Raw genomic sequence first — 25,864 nt, forward strand, 5'->3', positions numbered from 1 at the left:
TATGTAGTCCATCATTTTGTAGTGACCGCCATCTTTGATTTGTATGTTTCATAAATAACTCTGTTCATTTGATATCCATATTGATGGAGTTCTGAGAGAATGTGTGATTCGCCATTTTGTAGCGGCCGGCATCTTTTATTTGCAAGGTAATGAAATTCCCAGTTTTATGATGACTACAGAGATAAAGGTGTGTTCCGAATTTCAGATCAATCGGTCAACATGATGGAGGTCAAATTTCTAATAATGTGGGATTAATGTGGGGCGCTACAGACAAACACGTTGCAAACATACAAACATGTTACAGGACAAGCTAAATAAAACCGTTCAAAAATACAATTCATTCCCGCTCGATACTCGTCGCCAATGCAAGGAAGGATGAGAGAGCACAATATTTATGTAGACTGATTGGAAGCGACAGATCATTTGTCCATTGCAAATGGTATACAAATTATATCACACATAAAGGGGGGAAAGAGTTTGAGAATTAGTTACAAGCATAGTATTATGTATTAGGACGAACATAATAAAGCGGAGAATAAATTTTGCATAACTTCTTTTGCTGAATATTCCGCCTTCGCTACATACAAGTTGTTCGACGACGAATTTTGCTTTGCCAGCCGTGTCTTGCCATTACCCGCATATTAATCATAACCGAGATGAAATTTCAAGCAAGTAAAGGGCGAACACGAAATTATTGCGACACATTCAACAGGGCATAATTTTTTTACCATTGGGTAAAAATCAACCAAATTTCGCACACTTTCTCATTGATGTGTATTGTCTACATGCTGTCAAACTCGAAGTCGTGTTTTTTGATTCAACGAAAATGGAGGTGAACCAACGCGAGTCGAGAGAGCAAATTCTTTCCAAACACCTGGAATTTCCTGAACTGTCGCACCGGCAGTTGGGAAAAATGTTGAACATTCACCATTCAACCGTCTCCAGAGTGCTGAAGCGGTTCCAGGAGCGGTTGACGTTGGACCACGGCAAAGGAGCAGGAAGAAAAGCGGGACCGGAGAACAAAAAGACGGAGGGAAAGGTGAAGCGGATGATTCAAGCAAATCCAAACGTCTCAAGCCGTGATTTGGTTAAAAAGATCGGCATGTCGCAGAGCTACGTTCAGAATGCAAAGAAGAGTGCTGGACTACATACATACAAGGTACAGAACTTCCCAAACTACGATGAGCGGCAACAATCGACGGCTAAAACTCGGACACGGAAGCTCTACGAGAAGATGCTGACAAAATATGGCTGCTGTGTGATGGACGACGAAACGTATATAAAAGCCGATTTTAAGCAAATTCCGAGATTGGAGTTTTTCACCGGCAAGAGCAAGTTCGATGTAGACGACAAATTTGAGAAGAAGAAAATGTCGAAGTTCGCCTCCAAATATCTCGTTTGGCAGGCCATCTGCTCTTGCGGACTGAGGAGCGAGCCTTCCGCGACAAAGGGCACAGTAAATGGCGAGATCTACAAATCTGAGTGCCTCGAGAAGCGCCTTTTGCCGTTCTTGTAGCAGCACGACGAAGCTCCGCTATTTTGGCAAGATTTGGCATCATGCCACTATTCTAAAAGTGTCCTGGAGTGGTATGAGGCCAATTCTGTCCATTTTGTTCCAAATTACATGAACCCGCCAAACTGTCCGGAGCTGCGCCCGGTGGAGCAGTACTGGGCAATAATGAAGCGGGAACTTCGGAAGAGCAAGAAGACAGTCAAAGACGAGAAGGACATGTTAAGAAAAACTGAGAAACTGGTACCGGATGACACTGTAAAGACTTTGATGGAGGGCATCAAGCGAAAATGAGTTCAATTTTACACTTAAGGCTCCATCGATTAACTTTTCTTTTGATTTTTGAAGTAAATATATGTCTAAAACTACCCTAAAATTTTGGTTTGATTCTAAACATTATAAGAAAATTGGCATGACATTTTCGGTGTCGCAATAATTTCGTGTTCGCCCTTTACCCATATTTGTTATCTTAAAGAGACTCAAAACTTATTCAGTTCGTTCGACTATATCATTAGCTTACTTTCAAGGCACACAACTCGTAGACATGTTATCTTTCGAATGATGTGATAATCGTGTCACTTCGTTCAGTCGACAAAGAAGTATTGAGCTCAAAACCTTGTGCCTCCAAGTTGAGTACCGTTGATTCTGAATGTAGCATTATCTGTTGGCAGAGTCGTTATGTGAGTTAGTTCAGCGCTTACAAATTTATGAACATGCAGTCTGTTTCATATGATGGGAGCGGAAATCAAAAATCTGTTCATTCTTCATTTCACAGATTATGGGTTACATATTAGGCTGTCAAAAAAGTCCTGCGGTATTTCCGTGAGGTGTCGTTGTAAGCGCGTTGTTCTAGTTGTATTCATTGTATCGAGTCATACTATAGCTTGTTGGAAAGGTATTTTTACGCGCTATAATATAGTCCTTGACAGTGTTTTGTTTGGTTAAGTCGTTCGTGAGTTATAGTGTCGCAAATATGGAGCAAAATAAAGAGAAAATTCGACATATTTTACAGTACTACTATGACAAAGGCAAAAATGCATCTCAAGCTGCCAATAATTTGTGCAGTTTATGGACCCGATACAGTTTCCATTTCTACCGCACAACGATGGTTTCAACGTTTTCGTTCTGGTGTAGAGGTCGTCGAAGATGCGCCACGCTCCGGAAGTCCTGTCGTCGAAAATTGCGACAAAATCGCTGAATTAGCCGAGAAAGACCAGCATAGTAGCAGCCGTAGCATCGGTCAAGAGCTGGGGATAAGTCATCAAACCGTTATTAACCATTTGAAGAAGCTTGGATTCACAAAGAAGCTCGATGTATGGGTGCCACACACGTTGACGCAAAAAAACATCTTTGACCGTATCGATGCATGTGAATCGCAACAAAATCGACCCGTTTCTGAAGCGGATGGTGACTGGCGATGAAAAGTGGGTCACTTACGACAACGTGAAGCACAAACGGTCGTGGTCGAAGCCCGCTGAAGCGGCTCAGACGGTGACCAAACCCTCATTAACGGCCAGGAAGGTTCTGCTGTGTGTTTGGTGGGATTGTCAAGGAATAATCTATTATGAGCTGCTTCCCTATGGCCAAACGCTTAATTCGGACTTGTACTGCCAACAACTGGACCGCTTGAAGGTAGCACTCATGAAGAAGAGACCATCTTTGATAAACAGAGGCCGCATTGTCTTCCATCAGGACAACGCCAGGCCACACACTTCTTTGGTGACGTGCCAGAAGCTCCGGGAGCTCGGATGGGAGGTTCGTTTGCATCCGCCGTATAGTCCGGACCTTGCACCAAGTGACTACCACCTGTTTTTGTCCATGGCGAACGAGCTAGGTAGTCAGAAGTTAGCCACAAAAGAGGCCTGTGAAAATTGGCTATCCGAGTTTTTTGCCAATGAGGAAGCGAGCTTCTATAACAGGGGTATTATGAAGTTGGCATCTCGTTGGGAACAAGTCATCGAACAAAACGGCGCATATTTGACTTAAAACAGATGATAGTAACTAATTTTATGAACAAATGAAAATTCAAAAAAAATACCGCAGGACTTTTTTGACAGCCTAATATAATTAGTTACATATAATGTGCAGTAATTGTGTATTGAATTGAAAGTATTAGAATTAGTATTGAAATTGTATAAACAGATTGAATTACGAGATTCTATAAGCATTTCTATGCATTTGTTGAGAAAACTTTTGTGAGAGAATTCAACTTAATAAGCTGAACCATACCTACACCCAAAATTGATTTTTAGCTCATGTTTTGTTATCCCAATTTATGACATTAAATGAGACATAACATAACAGAAAATGTCATGACTCATAAATACTGGTAAGCATTTGTATAATATACATGGTACAGCAATATAAGATTAATACGAACGAGCGAAACAAAAGACAAATAAGCTTTCCGCATGCTTTGCCACCTACACGACCCAGACCGAGATAGATATTGTTCTCCTTCATGCGTTCCTTTTTTACTCTTAGAAAACACTTCCCAACTTCATTTTATAATCAGGTGCAATATTATCAAGTATTTGCTAAAAAACTTCTTAAGTATCATTAGCCATGCGGATAGCGTGGTCGTGTAAATTAGGTTTGCATTCCAGCCGGCCTATGTTCGATCCCCATTGACGTCGTATGAACTTTTTTTTTGGTACAATCCCAAATGAAATGATGAAAGAAAAACAGAAAGAGATGTCTGCACGCATACATACACACCATTTTTAAGCTTTCAAAATAGCTCATTATTTGCGCATTTGACTCAACAGCACACTAAATGGCATCATTTCTGCCAAAGATGACATGTTTTCTGCCAACGCTAGTTTGGGTGTAGGCTTCTGTTATAGTATGCTTTAGTATCCCACTTATAGCGCATTGGATGTATCGGAATACAATAATAAATTTCCAATGAATTATAGGGAACAATTTTAATGCCATATGAAAAGATACACAATGTCAGCCCAGTCATACGCAGTAGCTCTGCCACTCATACCGCACATATATCGAACACTAACGAAAACATATTTCCTTTACAATCAATTAAACAGGATAAATTGACTTTGGCAAAGTAGTTAAATTTTACTGTTATTACCGTTTCCGAAGCCACTTTCTCTTCTGGAAACTCTCGCTCTCTAGGTGGCGTTGTTTGCAGTAGCCAATGTTCGTTGAATTATATACTGACAATATTGTCGGCTCCTAGGGCAAGGTAAAGTATATTACATAAACACAGTTTCTCCACCCCACCCCCAACCCCCTCTTATTCGAGGTGGTGCAGCTGCACCAAGTGCGCTTGTTTGCCATCATTTTTCACCAACAAACTTTTATTCGATTGGCAGCCAATAGAACGCAGTTCTATCGATGGGATATTGCTCAGCGACAGCGCCGGAAATAATGGTTTCCCGAATGCGACACCCGTCCTGAAACGGCTCTCATGTATGGCACATGAAACCTCGCATTTCTGTATGAGTCCTTTTTATTTCTTGCTTATTGTCGAATACCGCTTTAGCGATCGATCCAATTAATTACAGGATATGTTGTCTCAAACTGCATTTAAACACCCGTATCGCTTGCTATCCCTACATTCATCTTTTCATCATCTTTTCATTGACGAAAAAATCGAATTCTGGAAGTGTATACAAAAATCCCATTTTTTTAGATCCCATGTGAATGACGCTTCATTGGGTACTATACCAATTCTCTTCATTGTCCTTCCTTTTCAGGTATCATGGAATCAGAACTCATTTCTGATTCAACCAACCGACAGACGAACCATGTCATCGAGGGGAAACCGTCACACGCTCACCATCCGCCATGTGCAGCAGGAAGACTTCGGTAACTACAGGTAAGGCTCCGTTCCGCAGATCAATTTTTATCGCTGAAGCTTCCATTTTTCTCCCGCTATTGTCGGTTTGAACCGCAGTCCGCGTTAGCCTATTCGGATGAGCCAATCCGCTTCCTGCCCGCAACCTTTCACACATATTGATTGTGGCTCGCGATGTGATTTATGGCGTAGCACAATTTCAGATGACCCCTGCTTCCGCCCTCCCCTCCTATGCGCCGGAAATTCGGGCTCACAGAGTTCGAACCCATTCCTTCACATTGCTAGCAACGCATTCACACCACAGTATTTTTCATTTTCGATGGGGACCATGTTCGCCCTTTTTTGCGGCGCCAGAATAGAGGAGAATAAAACTTCATTTTCTCATTTTCAAGCTGCGTTGCGGACAATACCCTCGGGCGGTCGAAAAAATACATGGAGGTGTCCGGTCGGCCAGGGCCGGCAGAGTTCCTTTCCCCGCCGTGGAGCCGTTCACCTGATAGCTACAATCTGACCTGGAAAGTGGAAAGCTATCCGCCCCTGCTGGAGGTTCGTCTGCTGTACCGGAAGCTGATGGTAAGTTGATTGCCCGAATGAATGTCAGTGAGGAGCGTGAGTACAGAGCTGAAACAAGCGAACGCAATTCCACACTGCAGATGCAGAGCTTATCGGTGGCACTTTGGGTTGCAAGTGCGCTGTAATTAGGGTCAATATTTAATTGACGAAGTGCACTGAGCCACCTTTTGATGCAGGTACTATCTTTCGCTTCATGGTGCATTTGAAGCATGAAAGAAAAATGAATAATCAAGAATCTAATTTTCGCAAATTTCAAAATGCGAAGCACCTATCGCTCATTTTTGACGTGGGACTACGTCTAACCGGAATATATGGAGGGTAAAATGGAAACCTAAACACAGAACATGCAGGAAAAAATGAAAGATTTCGAATGCTTATAGCTGGAACATTTCGTACTGGATAGGAGAGATGTTTGCATCACTTGATAGGGAATATTTCTACGCATCTATCGCAACTAACAAAATGTTGTTTTTCATCAGATAAACAATTGAATAACTATAAAATATTAGGCGTTATCTAAACGCCCTAACTGCATCGTTTTGATTGGCCCGATTTACAGTTTCCCTAACACAGCCATCAAAACCAAGCAGCCTTGGGGAAATCAGCATTGCAAATACAAGAAAGTAGGGGGACTTTTGTTCTCATCGAAAAATGTTCCCTAACACAGACTTTAAAACCAAGCAGCGAAATCGGCATTGCAAACACACGAAAGAGCCTAGAGGCGAGTGAACTGAAAAGTTTAAACCCTCTTAAAGCCAAAAAGGAGAAAAAGAACACACGAAAGTAGGGGGAGCTTTTGTTCCCACCGAAATGTGTTCCCTAATAGAGATTTCTAAACCAAGGTGCCTGGAGAAATCGGTATTTCAAATTCATGCAAGTCGGGAGTATTTTTGTTCCGACTGAAATGTGTTTCCCTAACACAGACTTCAAAACCGAGGTTTCTGGGGAAATCGGCTCTGCAAATAAATGCAAACTGCGAGTACTTTTGTCCTCGCTTGCCTTTGTGCAGAGTGGAATATGTCTGTCCTAACATGATCTTCTAAACTTAGGAACCTGGGAAAATCGTGCAGACACTAGAAGCGAATGAACTTCCCAGTTTCAAGCAAATTCGAGATTCGAGAAGTATGTACACTTTTGGGATGTAAACTTCAGAGGGAAATGTAAAATAAAATAATCGTTTGATAATTTTTTTTTGTCTTTATTGGAAATATTTTCAGCCTTAGGCTGGTTCATCAAACGTTTGATAGTTCTTCCGTACATATATTTTGTTCTAGTCATCATACCAAACGTAAAAGGCCCGTCATTAAATTTACTTGTAACGAAGAACAATCAATCACAATAAATGAATTGACTTTACACGGCATTTGTTCATTTTTTTCACTCACAGAGCAAATATATTGAACTCAATTGAATTTGGAAACTGTTTCATTCAATCAAGAATTTAATCAATACAAACGAATGATTGCTAAGCTAAGGTAGTTCCACGTGAACCTTGCGGTTATATCATAGATATAACCCACTAATTTTTTTTTTAGATAATATTGAGCGTTTTGCTTTTTCTGTCAAAGAATATTGACGTAGGATTACGTCTTTCGGGAACATGTTGAGGTACAAATTGAAAATCGAAAGTCGAGCACATCGTGAAAATTGTCCAATTTCAAACGCTTATTGCTCAGTCATTTCTTGATGGATTGATAAAATTTTCGATTTCGGCACTCCATAACAATTGTTTATATCGAAGAAAATAATATATGTCATGAAACTAACTATCGAACAATTGAAAAATGTCAACCTCTATCCTAACGGGAATACCCACTTCTGATTGGTCGGAATTGACGACACATGCGACGGGTCCCTAACAGAGACATCAAAACCAAGCTGCCTGGGGGAAATCGACATTGCAAATACATGAAAGAAGGTGGAACTTTTGTTCTCACCGAAAAGTGTTCCCTAACAGATACATATAAACCAAGGTACCCGGGGGGAAATCGACATTGCAAATATATGCAAGTCGGGGGCATTTTTATATTGCAAGTGTGAGTGAGTGATACGATTAATTCTAGCAAATAAAATTTGAATTTGGAAATGTTGATTGCTTCGTGACCGACCAACACCATTAGTTTTGGGAAAATGCATTTTCCTTGTTTTTGGCCTACAAGCATAACCATGAAAATTTCCGATGAAATGATCTGTCCAATTGAAGGATATTATCGGCAAAAAGAGGGCCTAGGTGATTTTGCGGATTATAACATATTGTTTCCATTTGGAAAACGCTTGCGTCTATTTATGCGGACAATCAATCGTTTCAATGAACATTTGTCCGCATAACTAGACGTAATCACTAGGTTGCTCTGTTTGTAGCGTTAGTATTTACATTTCCAATAATAGTCAAAAACGTCTCCGTCGGTAGTTTCAATTGTTGTCGGATGAAATCAAAAAGGTTTCGAAGAAATTTAGTCAAATATCTGGAAAAGGTGCTCTTGATTTATTGCGAGTCTATGATAGTACTTTTTTCCTGAAGAATACTCTGGGATATGATAAGAACAGCAGGTTAGAGGCGAATGAACTGCAAAGTTTAAAGCCTCTTAAAAACAAAGAAAGAAAGAAACAGCAGGTTTTTTTCAATTAATTAAATTTGTAAAAGCAATCTGCAATGTTCGTAATTTTAGCAACATGATTTACCGATATCACGATCAATCGAATAAAGATGGTGGAGTGACTTACTCCAATGGTATGAGTAAATGCTGAGTATGTGGAATAATTCAATGTTGAATCCGCGGAGTTATAATGCTAAGAACCAAAATTATTTTAATTTTACTACTGATCTGATTGTTTCATTATCTACTTGAAGATTCAAATGCAGAAATTTAGGTAATTATAATATTAAAAAACACAATTGCTTCTCTTTGTTCATCGTGTACAGAAAATAGTAATTATATGAGCAGCGTTTCAATGGTTTCTTATATTCATCTATTAGGAAATACTAAGTAATAAGACAATATCGTAACAGACATGTTGGGATTCTACAAATAATGTGATTCAAATGTAGGTTTAGCTCATAGCATATAATACTGAAAAGTGTTGACTTTCGAACGATGTATGAAAGCTGTATGGAACTACGTCTAAACAAATGAAAACCAAGGTGTGTTCCCACTTGAGAACGGTTCGTTTGATTTAAGCTGCACCCAAGGAAAATTTATACGGCGAGAAAAATAGGAAAAGTGAAAAAATATTAGAAAAAGTGATTTCTCATATGCTCTACATAGTATTAGGTGTTGTTGTTCTTCTTGCGTCATTTTTATCAGTAGTACTTAGTTGAGATTTCTACGCCGGATAACATGCCTTGAATGTATTCTAGGGTGGCAAGCTCTTAAATACGCGTTACCACAGTGCAGGTCGGGAGAAAATTCTCCCGACCAGAACGGGAATCGAACCCGAACCCCCGGCGTAGTAATGTGGGACGCTAACCACTCGAGAGCACATTAGGTGTTGTTAGTCTAATTAAAATTCGCATTGGGTTGAATAAACACTCAGAAAGTAAAATTTATAAAAGAAAATTACCTTCTCCATTTCAAATATGTTTTCTCTAAATTAAAGTAACATGTTTTTACTGATGAGGAAAATTGATAATTGCATTCGGTATTAATAATTATCTTATATTACATTGTTTGAAAGAGTTGAGAGTTGTTTTTTTTCCTTTATTTCATCCATACATAACACAGGAGGCATCTCGTTTAGGATCACAGAAGGCGGTTTGCATCATATCTCGTTCCAGTTCGGTATCTTTTATCTGATACGCACCATCCGACGACTGTTTACCATCCTTCTTTGATCATCACTCGGTAAACACTGGTAGAGTGAAACAACAATACTCAACAACCAAACAAAACGTACAAATCTTTGTCAAAGAGTTTAACGATGTAATTCTTCAAACATATCCAAAATCGACAGATAGCCTAACGGAATCCTACGTCAACTATGCGGTCGTGTCTCGGACACAACCTTCCTGTGACTGTTTTTTAACCAGGTGTATGCATAAAAAACCCTATTTCAAACGATGATTGTTACCCTTTTTTTGTTTTTGATATCTGTCAACAACATCCAATTCAAAATACGGTCTGTGCATATTAACCCATATTTTTTTTACCCTCCACTTACCCCCATCTCGAAGATACTCTTATTTGAGGATCCTAGAGTCGGGCTCCACTTATTTTTTTTTATTTTCAAAAAAGGACACAAACAAACATTAAGAAACGAGGTGAGTGAACAAAAACATGAAGAACAAAAATGTATGGACCCCAGTGAAAAATAATAATTCTTTTAAGGGATCCATAAAATAAGAGGAAAAAACATTTGATGGAAAACAAAACAAATAAACATGGAACATTAAGTTCCAAAATAGAGTACTGGCAAGCATACAACGAAACATGGATTATTGTGGTTGATCGATCTATATTACGAAAACATTGGTCATTGATTTGAGATATTGTTTTAGTTTCTTTTTAAAATTATCAGAACGTGAAGAATAATTAATTTCAAATGGCAAGGCATTAAAACGAGATGGTCCATGATTGCCGTGAGATGTGTTGATGATTTACTATAGGTATTGTCAAGTTATGGTGAATAAATATTACTGTCATTTATAACGCTGTGGATAAGTTTGATAGTCTGAAATTCGCGTAGTCCAAGAAGAGGCAGTATTTTATGAGAATCGTCGGAATATAAGTCGAACGTTGGATGGAGGATTGGTAGTCTGTATATTATTTTCAGACACCTATTTTGCAACACTTGTAGTATTTTAAGTTTCGTTTCACATGCATGTCCCCAAACCACTATTCTATATTGCAGTACTGAGCGAATACATGCATGCAATACATACATGCAAAAAAAAAAAATTTCAACGGTCTCAGCGATAGAAAGTAGGATACTCTCTTCAATATACCACAAAGTGAGGAATTTTGACGTAGTACTACGTCCTTCATGAAGGGTGCCAAATCAGAAAACAGGTCACGTTTCCATGAAATAAAGTTAACGTTAATAACTATTTTGGACACGATTTACGTGATTACATACCAGACGAATCGGAAATTCCCTAAGATTTGTTTGATACGCTATACATTACATTCCCTTGGTGTGTAAGTGGTTAAAGTTCATGAAAACTATAAACGTTTCCATTTCCCATACATTTGTTCTGTCCATTTGTGCGCTTTCCCAAACAGAGCTGTCAATAACGAGCAACTTATCGACGAGTAACAAATGGGAAATCGTAAGATTAAAAGTCTCCGTGATCAAAAGAAAAGAAGAAGAACGGAAGGGAATATTTGCCTAGAGTATAAACAGTGGTTCTCGCTGAGGCAAACTTTCAGTCTCGTTCTGTTTTCAAAGCAATGAACATCGCTTGTTCTTCCTTGTTTTGCGTCATCAAATGTCTTCGTTTCGGATTGAGCTGTGGACGCGACCAAATTAATTACTCGCTGATGTCTCTGGCATTGCAATCATTGCATAATACTGACGCCATTGCATTAAAGTTTTGAGCTGCGCAATTGTGTTGGGAATCATCAAGCTAGGCTATCGTTGGCTTACCAAGAAAATAAATGTTCTGGAATTTTGTCGGTGATTTGATTTCGCATGACTCTCTCCACAAAGAATGAGAGGTACGCTTATTTAGACCGGCAATATTAACAGAAAGCGTTTCTGTTGAAAAGAGCGCAAAATTGTTTGGTGGTGCAAATTATGCAGCCGTGATGATGAATTTAAACAAGGAGGGGAAATTGCATTTGCGCTAATCTTGATCATAATGAGCAATGCTACTCTTTTCGAGGTTGTTGAGATTAACAGAAAGAGTTTATTTCGTTTACTTAGTCACCAAGAAAGTAAATGTCATTCTGGAATTTTGTATGTGATTTGGTTCGCTTGCTAGTAGCAAAATTTTCTCCACTAAGGATGACAGCTGCGCTTATCTCGAGCATGAGAAAGTAATGCAACTTTTTTCGAGGCCAGTAATTTTAACAGAAGCGTTTCTTTTGAGAAAAGTGCTAAATGATGAGAAGTGTTTATTCTAGTAGCTTTAAGCCACCAATATATGGCTCTGTATGCATGCTATGGCGAACGCTTGTTTGGCGCTTGGTTTACGTTGTACGAACGATTTCTAGAGGTGCGATTCCACTGAAACAATACTAAATAACATGTAGCATGATATTTGATACATCCAAGTATTGTCAACGTTGTTGTTTCCATGCGTTGCCAAAGTTATATTGATGTAGTTATGAGATGTGGAATAACGGTGCTGGTGCAATAAGTATATAATCGACTGTAGCCGAGTCTATGTTAGTTGTGAAAAAGGCCACCGGAATAGCGTTCGAGGTAAAATTTGAATGCATTGACATGAAACAAATTGCGACATACGATCAGCTAGTGTATTATTATGCGTAAGAATGAATCATAAATCAATTATCGTCAACTGATTCTACGATGAAAAAAAAAACATTTCAGGGCGATCATACCATTCTACGTTATGAGATGGATTAGAAAATTTGCATTTAAAAAATAAAATGTTTTTTTTCACATGTGTCCATTCAAACTCAATCGATAGCTCTGGTAACATTTTCGAGTGTAGCGAAGAGTGCAAAATTTCAATTGGTTTGATAAGGCTTCCACAGTTTTATAACAGAAGTGGCCAAAGTTGCATGAAATCATGCGGTTTTTAGCCTACTGTGTTCCCTAAACATCTGGGAACGTTTCATATTGATACGTTCAGTCATTCTGAGAGTCGCTTAGGATTTTGTACTTCTGATACGATTTGCGATTAAATGCTCCTCTAACTTACTTCAAACTTTGAAAAATCGGCTAGTAAAAAAGGCTGAACGTATCAATATGAAATTTTCCCAGATGTTAAGGGGATACACTAGGCTAAAAACTTTGCTGCAAACACTAGAAACATACTGCGAAATTTGCAGAATTACAGTGGATTGCGTAAAGCACTATAAAAATATTTTTTTTTTTTTTTTTTTTTATTTAAATCGTTTATTTTTACAGGCTCAGTTACATAGGTTTAAAGGAGCCGAACTCCTTACTGTATTGTTACTAGTATATAAACATTTTTCCTTAATTCTAATGTTAATAATATAGGAAACCGATTACTCGCGGTCAACTCGAGTTTAGAAGGGTGACATATTTTCTTCAGGAAAAGGAGGGGATATGAGGATATGTTGACAATGATCACACTCACACTCTCAATCACACTCATCACACTCAATTCTTAAACCTATCTTATATCTAATATGTATTTACATTTCATCTTATTCTTAAGAAGGGATCCGATCTCTCACAAAGGAAAAGGAAAAGGAAAAACTAAGGGTATAAGGACAATCACACACGAAGATCGATAGCTTTAAGGAATACATATATTTGGGACATGTAATCAAGGTCTAACCGAGCCAACACGTCTCTCACCGGCACATTGGGCTGCCTTCCTCGGGCCCGAAGGGTGACTACTAAATTCGATCTGGCGACAAGATACAGCTCGCACGACCAAACAACGTGCTCGATGTCATGGTAACCTTGGCCACAAACACAAAGATTGTTGTCGGCAAGATTAATACGAAAGAGTAGCGCATCTAACGAACAGTGATTGGACATGAGTCGGGAGAAGGTGCGAATAAAGTCCCGACTCAAGTCCAGACTTTTGAACCATGGTTTGAGGCTAACCTTAGGGATAATCGAGTGGAGCCACCGGCCCAGTTCATCTTCGTTCCATTTGCGTTGCCAGTTACCTATGGTATTTTTGCGGACTAAAGAATAAAATTCATTGAAGGCGATTTGACGCTGATATATATCGCCTTCAATTGCACCTACCTTTGCTAATGAGTCAGCCCTCTCATTACCCAGAATTGAGCAATGTGAAGGGACCCAGATAAAGGTAATGACATAACAGCGTCTGGATAAAGCACTCAAAATTTCTCGTATTCTCTCAAGGAAGTACGGCGAGTGCTTTTCCGGCCTCACTGAACGGATAGCTTCGACAGAGCTAAGACTATCCGTTACAATGTAATAGTGTTCAACAGGTCGTGAGGCGACGCTGTCCAGCGCCCAGTGTATCGCTGCCAATTCAGCAATATACACTGAGCAAGGATTCTGAAGACTGTGTGAGGTGCTAAAAAATTCGTTGAACACTCCAAATCCTGTGGACTCGTTCATAGAGGACCCATCAGTAAAGTACATATTATCACAATTGATATCCCCATACTTTGCATCGAAGATCGTTGGAACGATCCTCGATCGAAGATAATCTGATGTTCCATGGATATCCTGCTTCATGGACAGATCAAAATGCACAGAGGAATTGATGTAGTCAGGAAAACAAACACGGTTGGGAATATACGAAGAAGGATCAACCTGCATGGAGACGAATTCATGATATGAGCTCATGAATCCAGAATGAAAATTTAGCTCGATCAGCTGCTCAAAATTTCCGATCACCAATGGGTTCATAACCTTACACCGGATGAGGAACCGAAGAGATAATAAATTGAAGCGATCTTTTAGTGGGAGTAGGCCTGCCAAAACCTCGAGACTCATGGTATGCGTTGAGGGCATACATCCCAACGCGATACGGAGACAAAGATACTGAATTCGCTCGAGTTTAATGAGGTGTGTTTTGGCAGCTGATTGAAAACAGAAACTGCCATACTCCATCACTGAGAGAATAGTTGTTCGATACAACATAATAAGATCTTCGGGATGGGCTCCCCACCAGGTGCCGGTAATTGTACGGAGAAAGTTTATTCTTTGTTGACATTTTTTACTCAGATACCTAATATGGGCCCCCCAAGTACATTTAGAGTCGAACCAGACCCCAAGATACTTGAATGACATAGCATGAGTGATCGGTTTACCCAAAAGTTGAAGCTTTGGTTTTGCTGGTTTATGCTTCCTAGAAAAAACCACCATCTCTGTTTTCTCCGTGGAGAATTCGATCCCTAGCCCAATGGCCCAGGTTGAAAAATTGTTCAAAGTATCTTGTAAGGATTCTTGCAGGTCGGATTCGTTTGATCCTACGACAGACACCACTCCATCATCTGCAAGTTGTCTTAGGCTGCAATTTTGTGTAAGGCAATTGTCAATGTCGCTTACGTAGAAGTTGTACAAAAGGGGGCTTAAACATGAGCCCTGGGGGAGTCCCATGTAAGAGACCCGACTTACTGCCGAATCTCCGTGAGAAAAGTTCAAATGTTTCTCACAAAGCAAGTTATATAACATATTATTCAATAGAGGCGGCAGACCCCGAGATTGTAATTTGTCTGACAAAACCTCTATTGAAACAGAATCAAAGGCCCCCTTTATGTCCAAGAATACTGAAGCCATTTGTTTTTTTTTCGGCGTAAGCCAGTTGAATTTCTGAAGAAAGCAACGCAAGACAATCATTCGTCCCCTTGCCCCTGCGGAACCCATATTGTGTATCTGAGAGTAGGCCATTCGTTTCAACCCATCGATCAAGGCGAAACAAGATAATTTTCTCCAACAATTTCCGTATACAAGACAGCATTGCTATTGGGCGGTACGAATTGAAGTCGGACGCGGGTTTTCCGGGTTTTTGAATAGCTATAACTCGTACTTGTCTCCAATCATCTGGAACAATATTATGCTCCAGAAACCGATTGAATAAGTTCAACAAGCGATGTTTCGCCACATCAGGGAGATTTTTCAGCAAGTTGAACTTAATTCTATCCGATCCCGGAGCAGAATTGTTACATGAAAGGAGAGCAAGAGAGAATTCTACCATCGAAAACTCGGAATCAAGATCGCACCTATCTTGTGGTATATCTCGAATAATTCTTTGCACTGGAGCGGAATCGGGACAAACCTTTCGTGCAAAATTAAAAATCCATCGATGTGAATATTCCTCGCTTTCATTGGATGAAGAGCGATTTCTCATGTTTCGAGCCACTTTCCATAATTTTTTCATTGACGTTTCTCGTGATAAACCTCCCACGAAATTTCGCCAATAAGCACGTTTTTTCCCTTTGATCAAGTTTTTAAATTGATTTTCAAGGTCCAAATACTTCTGAAAATTTTCAGGGGTTCCACGTTTCCGAAAAGCTTTAAATGCATTCGATTTATCTCCATAAAGCTTGGAACACTGGCCATCCCACCATGGATTGGGAGGCCTTCGACGAATAGTGGAACCTGGGATGGGTTTCGTTTGAGCGCGAACCGCGCTGTCATATATCAAACGAGAAATGAAGTTATACTCCTCCAATGGAGGCAAACCATCTCTGGAATTGATGGCTAGAGCAATCGCGTCCGCATATTTTTTCCAGTCAATGTGTCTTGTGAGGTCGTATGCCATGTTTATTGATTCAGAAGAATTCAACCCATTGGTGATAGAAATTTTGATTGGCAAGTGGTCACTACCGTTGGGATCCTGGATTACATTCCACTTGCAATCTAACGATAGTGAATTCGAGCAAAGCGAGAGGTCAAGAGCACTTGGTTTAGCAGGAGGTTTAGGTACACGTGTTGTTTCCCCAGTGTTCAAAACGGTCATATTGAAGCTGTTACAAAGGTCATATATCAACGATGAACGATTGTCGTCGTACTGTTCCCCCCAGGCAGTTCCGTGAGAGTTGAAGTCTCCCAAGATTAATCGTGGCTCAGGAAGGAGTGAGCACATGTCAACAAGTTGCTTGCGGCTAACCGCAGCTCTCGGAGGCCAATACAAGCTGACTATACAGAGGTCTTTGCCTCTGATGTTTGCATGACAAGCAACAGCTTCGATCCCTCCAATAGGTGGAAGGTCAATTCTAAAAAATGAGTGACACTTATTGATCCCCAATAGTACCCCTCCGTATCTGTCATCGCGGTCCAAGCGTATTATATTAAAATCGTGGAAAGAGAGATCATTTTGAGAAGAGAGCCAGGTTTCGGATAGAGCAAAAACATCACAATTGAGTTTATGAATTAGAAATTTGAATGTATCCAATTTAGGCATAAGACTACGACAATTCCACTGTAAAACAGTGATATCTCCGACCTCTCTATTTAAATTAGACATCAAGAGAGATAATCATTGCAAGGAGGGGCCATGTTTGCATCAATTGCTGCAAAATTGTCTTTAGTACTGGAAGCATTGCGGTGACAGTGGTTCTGATGGAGTCGGAAACATTAAAACACGTGAAGATTTGATCCACAAGGTCAGACAACTTTATAAATCCCGATTGGGAAGTTGAACTTGACGGAAAAACAGGAACAGTTGGGGTTTTTGATGTCCCCTCGAGTGCTGGGTCGTTCGAAGGTGAACTATTACCACGGAGGCCAGGAGGGACCTGATTTTGCTTATCCGCTGCACTCGATTTTTTGGGCAAACTAACAGGGGGTATCACCGGGGGGACTTGTCCTTGAACTTTGGGAGTGGTCACATTTTTGCGCCGGGGAATCCCTTGAGAAATAAACGGCGTGCCCCCGTTAGCTGTATCCGCTTCCATTTCGTCAACTGGCAACGTAGCGAAGACATTGTGTGTATTGATTGGTTGTTGTTCTTGAGCCAGTGGAGAAGCGCCCTTCAAAATTTCTGCGAAAGTGCGTTTAGAGCGTTCCCTCAAAGAGCGCTTCTGTTTCTCCCAGCGAGCCTTGTATGTTTCACAAGCTGAGAGCACGTGTGGGGATCCCCCGCAATATGGACACTTATGCTCAGTCGCACTGCAGGATTTCCCCTCATGTTGTTCTCCGCAAGTGGCACATCGTTCTTTATTGGCACAATAAGCAGCCGTGTGACCAACTGACTTGCACTTTAGACAAGTCATTGGCTTTGGAATAAAAAGTCGCACGGCTAACCTCAATTTATCTACCATCACGTAGTCAGGGAGAGCTGAACCAGCGAAGGTGACTCGAAACGAGTTGGACGGCGTAAATTTCTTTTCTTCTCCTTCATGGGAGACTGTTCCGAGCTGGCGGCAACCCAAGATCTTAACAGTCGTCGAGGGCAGTTTTTTAAAACGGCCGGTACCTTCACTCGTAATGTATTCGCACGTCAAGCCCGTTTCGGTTATCACACCCTCAATTTCGACTATGTGAGAGGGTATGTAGACCCGATACTCAATTGTAAAATGCTGATCGACAACAATCTTGTTTGCGTCTTTTCGATCATTCACGACAACTCGCAATTTGTTTGGTCTAACCTTCGAAATTTCCGAAACGGAGGTATACCTTGCCAGATCTTTCGCGATCTGCATGACTCTCAACGCCTTTCCATTTGGCTTAGGCCTGAAGAAAACAACCCAGGGACCAGTTCCGGGCGCATCTTCTGGATAGACCTTTACACGGGGAGTGGGAATAACAGGGGGGGAAGGCGAGGACGGGGATTGAGAGTGGGAAGGCGAAGGTTGAGAAGGAGCGGGAAGAATAGAGGGAGAAGACGAGGTTGAAGGTAGAGTGGGATCGTTAAGGGCAGATGGGAGATTTGCTAGTTTTTTGGAGGGAGGCTTGGTAGGGTTAGCTGACTCGTCCCCAGAAGAAGTATCTTCCGTATTTGGAACACGTTTGAGTGACTTTTTTTATCCGTTAGGAGGGAACTAGAGTCAGAGACCTCCATATCCGAAGGTCCCCCACTCTCTGCCATTTTAAATTTTCACTTATATTCTAAGTATTTTTTTAAACAATATTTCACAATAAAATAATTCACAAAAACAAAAAAAAAACTTATAATTATTAAATATTTTCTCTCAGTATATTTAATGTTATTCACCTATGAACGCACTCCAGTGCAGATGAACGGGAGCGTGCTGAAAGCTCGTTGGTGGTGGGAATGTGCCTACGACACCACTACACACAGTCGTCGGTGAAAGCTTACCCGCACTGTCACTGTTGGCACGATGACTCGGCGAAATCTCCAATGTCGGCGAAGCAGCGACAAAACAAAAACCAATGCTTGGCTTTCCGAGGATAAAAGCCTTTATCCACTTGCAGGCAGGGCACTTCACTCACTATCCAGATAGCGAAATGAACTCTTCAGCGGCAAAAAAACAACAATCACGCGGTAACCGATAACGGAACTTGGACGCGACTTTCCTTCGTCTGATTCTGCAAAGGTGTTGCAGATCACTCGATTATAAAAATATTGTGTTTGGCACTTTTTCGATGCAAAAGATTGAATTTTTTTTTTCGTCAAAGTAACAAATTATCCTTGTGCAGAATTTATTGGAGTTTTCAATAAATTCCGATTTGCGGTGTGATGGTTTTTTATTGAATTATTCATCATCAAAGACGAAGGGTTAATTTTTCTTCAAGCTGAAATATCTGTGTGTGGGAAGGTCCTACAGGAACGTTCTTGGAACCAAATGAAATCTGGTTGATTAGGTTTATTGAATTTGTTGTTGAGTTGGTTAGCAAAAAAATGTGTTAGTCCAGGATATTCTTGAAAAATCAAAGAAAAAACGATCTTTCATTTCTTCCCGATATTGTTGCCCACTACACCTATGCACACCAAGATAAAAATATGTACGTAAAATATTCTAATACATGAAAGTTGTAGCTTCAAAATGATGCTGATCTCATCGATATGCGTTGATTTTTCACGAACATGTCAAAAATCACTTAAAATTTCCGATATCGCACTCTGTTCCTCTAATTTTTTCGTCGAGTGTATATTACTATTTTATGAAGCTAGACGAGGTTTTCGGTGCTAAACTACATTTGATGGTATTTATAATGAAAAAAGGAAAACTATAAGCACAGAAAAATCGTACCAATTACTGCGTTTGCCATGATTTTTCATGGTGGTGCGTTTTACCGACACAGTACCTCTTACCCTAAGTTCCCCTACACGGTATTCGTTTCATTTCTTACCGAAATGTGTTTCAACTGAAGGATTCTATTGATAAGCTCCCTTGAACAGTGGCTTATTCGCAACACGATGATGATTTCGAGAAATGTATCACCAGGAACATTTTGAGCAGTGTAGTATGACGAACAACGCAGTTGACCAAAATTAATAAATTTGAATAGAAATATACATGCCAGTCAATTCTCAAGGTGAGATAATGTTGTTTTATTTATTTTTTGTTTTTGATCGAACATTTTCTAAATGTCACTCTATTACCAAGAAAAATTCTATTGACAACCGAAGACGTAGAAAAAAACCCTACAGAAAGGACTTGATTCAACCGAGTTCGAAAGCAGCAAAAACAAGTCTGACTTCTAGGAAAGAGACAAGTTCGGGTGACAAATTAGTTGAAACAACAGTCGGAGTCGGAGACGATGGCAACTTCCTTGTCATTGTCATGCTCGTTGACCTGGACGGCGGGAGAGCAAGGGCACCCAACAACTGTTGCGACGAACGTGGACAAAATCAACACCAGAATCAACTGCAATTCCAGCGACGACGCTGACGATGATGACGTTAGCGACAGAAACAAACAATCCCTCCATCAGTAATAAAAACAGCTCTTATCCGAAAAGCGCTCAGTAAACGAACGGTGCTGCGAAGGACAATTTGAAACAAAACATACCACTTGATACCACGGCCACGAGAGCGCAGGTTCGAAATCCAAGTACAGTATTTGCCAACGGAGTACAGACAAACGTGCATTGCAACGATGTCGAATTCAGACAGGAATGAAGACGATGATGAAAAATTAAGATTAAATTATTATTTACCCGGATTCTGCTGCATAATAAGAGATTTCACGACTGCATCGATACCCTAGATGTTATAAGTTTTTATCAGTTCTTTTTCTCGATGGAGAACTTTTCAAAATCAATACAACAAAAATTATTGCACCGTGTTATTTCTTATCAAAACCTCGTCCGTAGAGTAGTGCGGGGCTAGTTGGTCATCTATATACAGCCATTCCAGGACAAACCGATATAGTGGTTCTCAGATTTTCGTGAAAAGTGGTAGAATTGTTCTTCATCGCAAAATATTATAACCGTATTTTTTTTAAATTTATATCATGCCCATTTTAATTTGAGGGCGGTCCGAAAAATCGACTTTTTCGCCTTTTTCCCAAAAATAACTTTTTTCGAAAATTTATAACTTTCGAACTACTGTTCCGATTCAGATGATAGGTATATCAAATTATAGCCAATTAGCCAATAATCTTTTTTGGAAAAATATTACGTTTGTCAAAAATTGGGATTTTGTTTTCGTAATTGTTGATTGTGTTTTTTTATTGTTTTCATGTCTTTGAACTAGAGGGCGCTATATTTTTTCTTGAAAGCTGAGAATTGTTTACATAACATATCCAAAAATCAGAGAGGTGATTTTTTTCGTTTTTAAGTTAAGAATTTTCAATGTTTTTTACCCCTTTTTGTTTATTTTACGGTCACTAGCATTTAAGCTGTAACAGAGCCGACTTTTTTAATCGTGGACATGTCACATGTTTATCATATCTATAATTAGCACATTACACAGTTGCCATTTTTCGGCGCTAGAGTATTCCCTTCTATACCATTGCATATGGTACACATTTACACAGTAGCCATTTAGGCGTAAGTGTATTCCTTCTGTCCATCCATTATCCAGTTAGACCGGACAGCGGAGATAGTTGATTGATCATTCTTGAGTTATTTATAGAACAGCAGCCCGATGTGTCTTGCAGAGCAGAGCATTTGTATGGAAGAATCGATCTTATTTCGACCGTGGATCGATCTCCATCGCTGGTGATTGTTGCGTGGACGTAGTTATTCTGTAACAACACAAAGATGGTCAATGACGGCCCTAAGTTTGGAAACTCACGATCGATCGCTTACTAAGCGAACTCGCAACCAATGTGGCTATGGAGACCCCCAATTTTCAATGTTAACCGATGGTTAAAAAAATCAAATTTTTCCCCTTTGGGGGAAATTGGGTTTTAGTTTTTGTAATCATTGATTGTGATAGTTTTCCATAGTTTTATCGGTTAAAGATAGGGGGCGTTATATGTTTTCATATTTTTTTTCTTGAAAGCTGAGGTTTTGCTACATTACAAATACATCCTACATCCAAAAAATCAAAGATGTACCTTTTTCAATTTTTAAGTTATGATTTTTCAAATTTAACTTGTTTTCAGTCTTCGTTCAATATCCCTGTGCAACTTGTTTCGCAAGTGTAATATTTTTTTCAAAAAAGAATAGCTTAGAATTGGCTTCATTTTTATATGTCATTTATCTGAATCGGTCCAGTAGTTCAAAAGTAGTTGAAAAAGTCATTTTTGAAAAAATAGACAAGAAATGATTTTTTGGACCATCGGTTGACTTTGAAAAATGATAACTTAGAAACGAAAAAAATCACATCTTTGATTTTTGGATATATTTTGTAAGAAAACCTTAGCTTTCTTGAAAAAAAAAATAAAACAAACATAGCGCCGTCTAGTCCATAGCTATAAAAACAACAAAAAAACAAATACAATCAATAATTACAGAATTAAGTTCAACTTGCTGAAAAACCTCCCTGATGTGGCGAAACATCGCTTGTTGAATTTATTCAATCGGTTTCTGGAGAATAATATTGTTCCAGATGATTGGAGACAAGTACGAGTTATAGCTATTCAAAAACCCGGAAAACCCGCGTCCGACTTCAATTCGTACCGCCCAATAGCAATGCTGTCTTGTATACGGAAATTGTTGGAGAAAATCATCTTGTTTCGCCTTGATCGATGGGTTGAAACGAACGGCCTACTCTCAGATACACAATATGGGTTCCGCAGGGGCAAGGGGACGAATGATTGTCTTGCGTTGCTTTCTTCAGAAATTCAAATGGCTTACGCCGAAAAAAAACAAATGGCTTCAGTATTCCTGGACATAAAGGGGGCCTTTGATTCTGTTTCAATAGAGGTTTTGTCAGACAAATTACACTCTCGGGGTCTGCCGCCTCTATTGAATAATATGTTATATAACTTGCTTTGTGAGAAGCATTTGAACTTTTCTCACGGAGATTCGGCAGTAAGTCGGGTCTCTTACATGGGCCTCCCCATGTAAGAGACCCGACTTACATGGGGTTTTTTCTAGGAAGCATAGACCAGCAAAACCAAAGCTTCAACGTTTGGGTAATCCGATCACTCATGCTATGTCATTCAAGTATCTTGGGGTCTGGTTCGACTCCAAATGTACTTGGGGGGCCCATATTAGGTATCTGAGTAAAAAATGCCAACAAAGAATAAATTTTCTCCGTACAATTACCGGCACCTGGTGGGGAGCCCATCCCGAAGATCTTATAATGTTGTATAGAACAACTATTCTCTCAGTGATGGAGTATGGCAGTTTCTGTTTTCAATCAGCTGCCAAAACACACTTAATTAAACTCGAGCGAATTCAGTATCTTTGTCTCCGTATTGCGTTGGGATGTATGCCCTCAACGCATACCATGAGTCTCGAGGTTTTGGCAGGCCTACTCCCACTAAAAGATCGCTTCAATTTATTATCTCTTCGGTTCTTCATCCGGTGTAAGGTCATGAACCTATTGGTGATCGGAAATTTTGAGCGGCTAATCGAGCTAAATTTTCACTCCGGATTCATGAGTTCATATCATGAATTCATCTCCATGCAGGTTGATCCTTCTTCGTATATTCCCAACCGTGTTTGTTTCCCTGACTACATCAATTCCTCTGTGCATTTTGATCTGTCCATGAAGCAAGATATCCATGGATATTCAGATTACCAACGATCGAGGATCGCTCCAACGATCTTCGATGAAAAATATAGGGGTATCAATTGTGATAATATGTACTTTACTGATGGGTCCACTATAAATGAGTCCACAGGATTTGGAGTGTTCAACGAATTTTTTAGCACCTCACACAGTCTTCAGAATCCTTGCTCAGTGTATATTGCTGAATTGGCAGCAATTCATTGGGCGCTGGACAGCGTCGCCTCACGACCTGTTGAACACTATTACATTGTAACGGATAGTCTTAGCTCTGTCGATGCTATCCGTTCAGTGAGGCCGGAAAAGCACTCGCCGTACTTCCTTGAGAGAATACGAAAAATTTTGAGTGCTTTATCCAGACGCTGTTATGTCATTACCTTTGTCTGGGTCCCTTCTCATTGCTCAATTCCGGGTAATGAGAGGGCTGACTCATTAGCAAAGGTAGGTGCGATTGAAGGCGATATTTATCAGCGTCAAATCGCCTTCAATGAATTTTACTCTTTAGTCCGTAAAAATACCATCGCTAACTGGCAACGCAAATGGAACGAAGATGAATTGGGCCGGTGGCTTCACTCGATTATCCCTAAGGTTAGCCTCAAACCATGGTTCAAAAGTATGGACTTGAGTCGGGACTTTATTCGCACCTTCTCCCGACTCATGTCCAATCACTGTTCGTTAGACGCGCTACTCTTTCGTTTCAATCTGGCCGGCAGCAATATCTGCGTTTGTGGGCGAGGTTACCACGACATCGAACACGTTGTTTGGTCGTGTGAGGTGTATCTTGTTGCCAGATCGAATTTAGAGAACTCCCTTCGGGCTAGAGGAAGGCAGCCCAATGTACCGGTGAGAGATGTGTTGGCTCGGTTAGAACTTGATTACATGTCCCAAATATATGTTTTCCTTAAATCTATCGATGTTCGTGTGTGATTATCCTTATATCCTTATACCCTCCATTTCTTCCTTTGTGAGTAATTGGTCCGCTTGCTATAAACAGGAGAATGAAATGTAAATTCACAACAGATGTACGAATAGATTTAAGAATTGAGTGTGTGTGATTATCAACATTGTAATAATTTCCTTATACCCCATCCTTTTCCTGAGAAAAATATGTCACCCTTTTAATATCGACTCCACCGCGAGTAATCGGTTTCCCCCATTACTAACCATAGATTTAAGAAAATTGTTCATATATATAGTTTTAAAAATATATTTAAGATTTCGGCTCCTTTAAACTTATGTAATTGAGCCTGTAAAAATAAACGAATTTATAAAATAAAAAAAAATCAATAATTACGAAAACAAAATTCAATTTTTTGTGGATGTGATATATTTTTTCAAAAAATATCAACAAATTGTCTTTAATTTGATATATCGTTCATCTGAATCGATCTAGTAGTTCAAAAGATATGAATTTTTGAAAAAAAAATTTTATACTCGAAAATTACTGAACTGATCGACGTCAAAATCGGTATGTAGGGGTTTTTGGGACCAAGGAAGGTTCTTATGATTCATTAAACGAGAATTAATCAAGCAAATGAAACCAAATTTAGCATGTGGAGGGTGCAATAAATGTTTCTATGGTGGTTAAACACTCCACCCCTCTCTCTAAGGGGGGGGGCTACCGCACAAATGAAACACAAATTTCTGCGTACATTTTTCATGTGAAGGTTTTAGGGGGCACGAAACGTTTCTATGGTGAACAGACACTCCTCTCCCTCTCTAAGGCGAGGCTGCCATACAAATGAAGTACAAATTTCTGTATAACTCGAGAATTAATCGAGCAAATCGAGCCAAATTTGACACGTAAAGGTTTTAGGGAGCACGAATCGTTTCTATGGTGAATCGACACTACTCCCCCTCTCTAAAAGGGGGCTACCATACAAATGAAGCATAAATTACTGATCAACTCGAGAACTAATAGCAAATGGAACCAAATCTGGTATATGGTGGTCTCCCCTCTAATGAGGATAGATGGAGAGACTGAATAGCTCGATAACTAATCAAGCAAATGGAATCAAACTTATAAAGCATATAGAGGTTTTAGGGATGGATAAATGTTTGAATGGTGGTTCGACATTCCTCCCCCCCTGTCTAAGGGGAGGATGTCATTCAAATGAAACACAAATTTCTGCATAACGGGAGAACTAATCAAGTAAATCGAGCCAAATTTGGAAGGTGGAGGTTTTAGGGGGCAATAAATGTTTCTATGAAGGTTTGACACTCCTCTCCCTCTCTAAAGGGGGGGGGGGAGGTGTCTGGATAACTAGAGAACTAATCAAGCAAATCGAGCCAAGTTTGGGTTGTGTGGGCTTTTGGACACGAGAAATATGTCTATGATGGT

The 25,864-nt window shown here is 39.9% G+C and overlaps 1 protein-coding gene across 1 annotated transcript in view; it reads left to right on the forward strand.

The window, feature by feature from the left end:
* Positions 1–25,864, forward strand: part of LOC129762532 (neurotrimin) — a 946,497-nt gene that overhangs the window by 910,552 nt on the left and 10,081 nt on the right. Inside the window, exons 8-9 of the mRNA XM_055760922.1 lie at positions 5,230–5,351; positions 5,723–5,903. Of these exons, the coding sequence (XP_055616897.1) occupies positions 5,230–5,351; positions 5,723–5,903 (303 nt within the window). The remainder of the gene's footprint in view (positions 1–5,229; positions 5,352–5,722; positions 5,904–25,864) is intronic.

Source organism: Toxorhynchites rutilus, chromosome 1 (genome assembly GCF_029784135.1).
Source record: "Toxorhynchites rutilus septentrionalis strain SRP chromosome 1, ASM2978413v1, whole genome shotgun sequence".
Taxonomy (NCBI): Eukaryota; Metazoa; Arthropoda; class Insecta; order Diptera; family Culicidae; genus Toxorhynchites; species Toxorhynchites rutilus.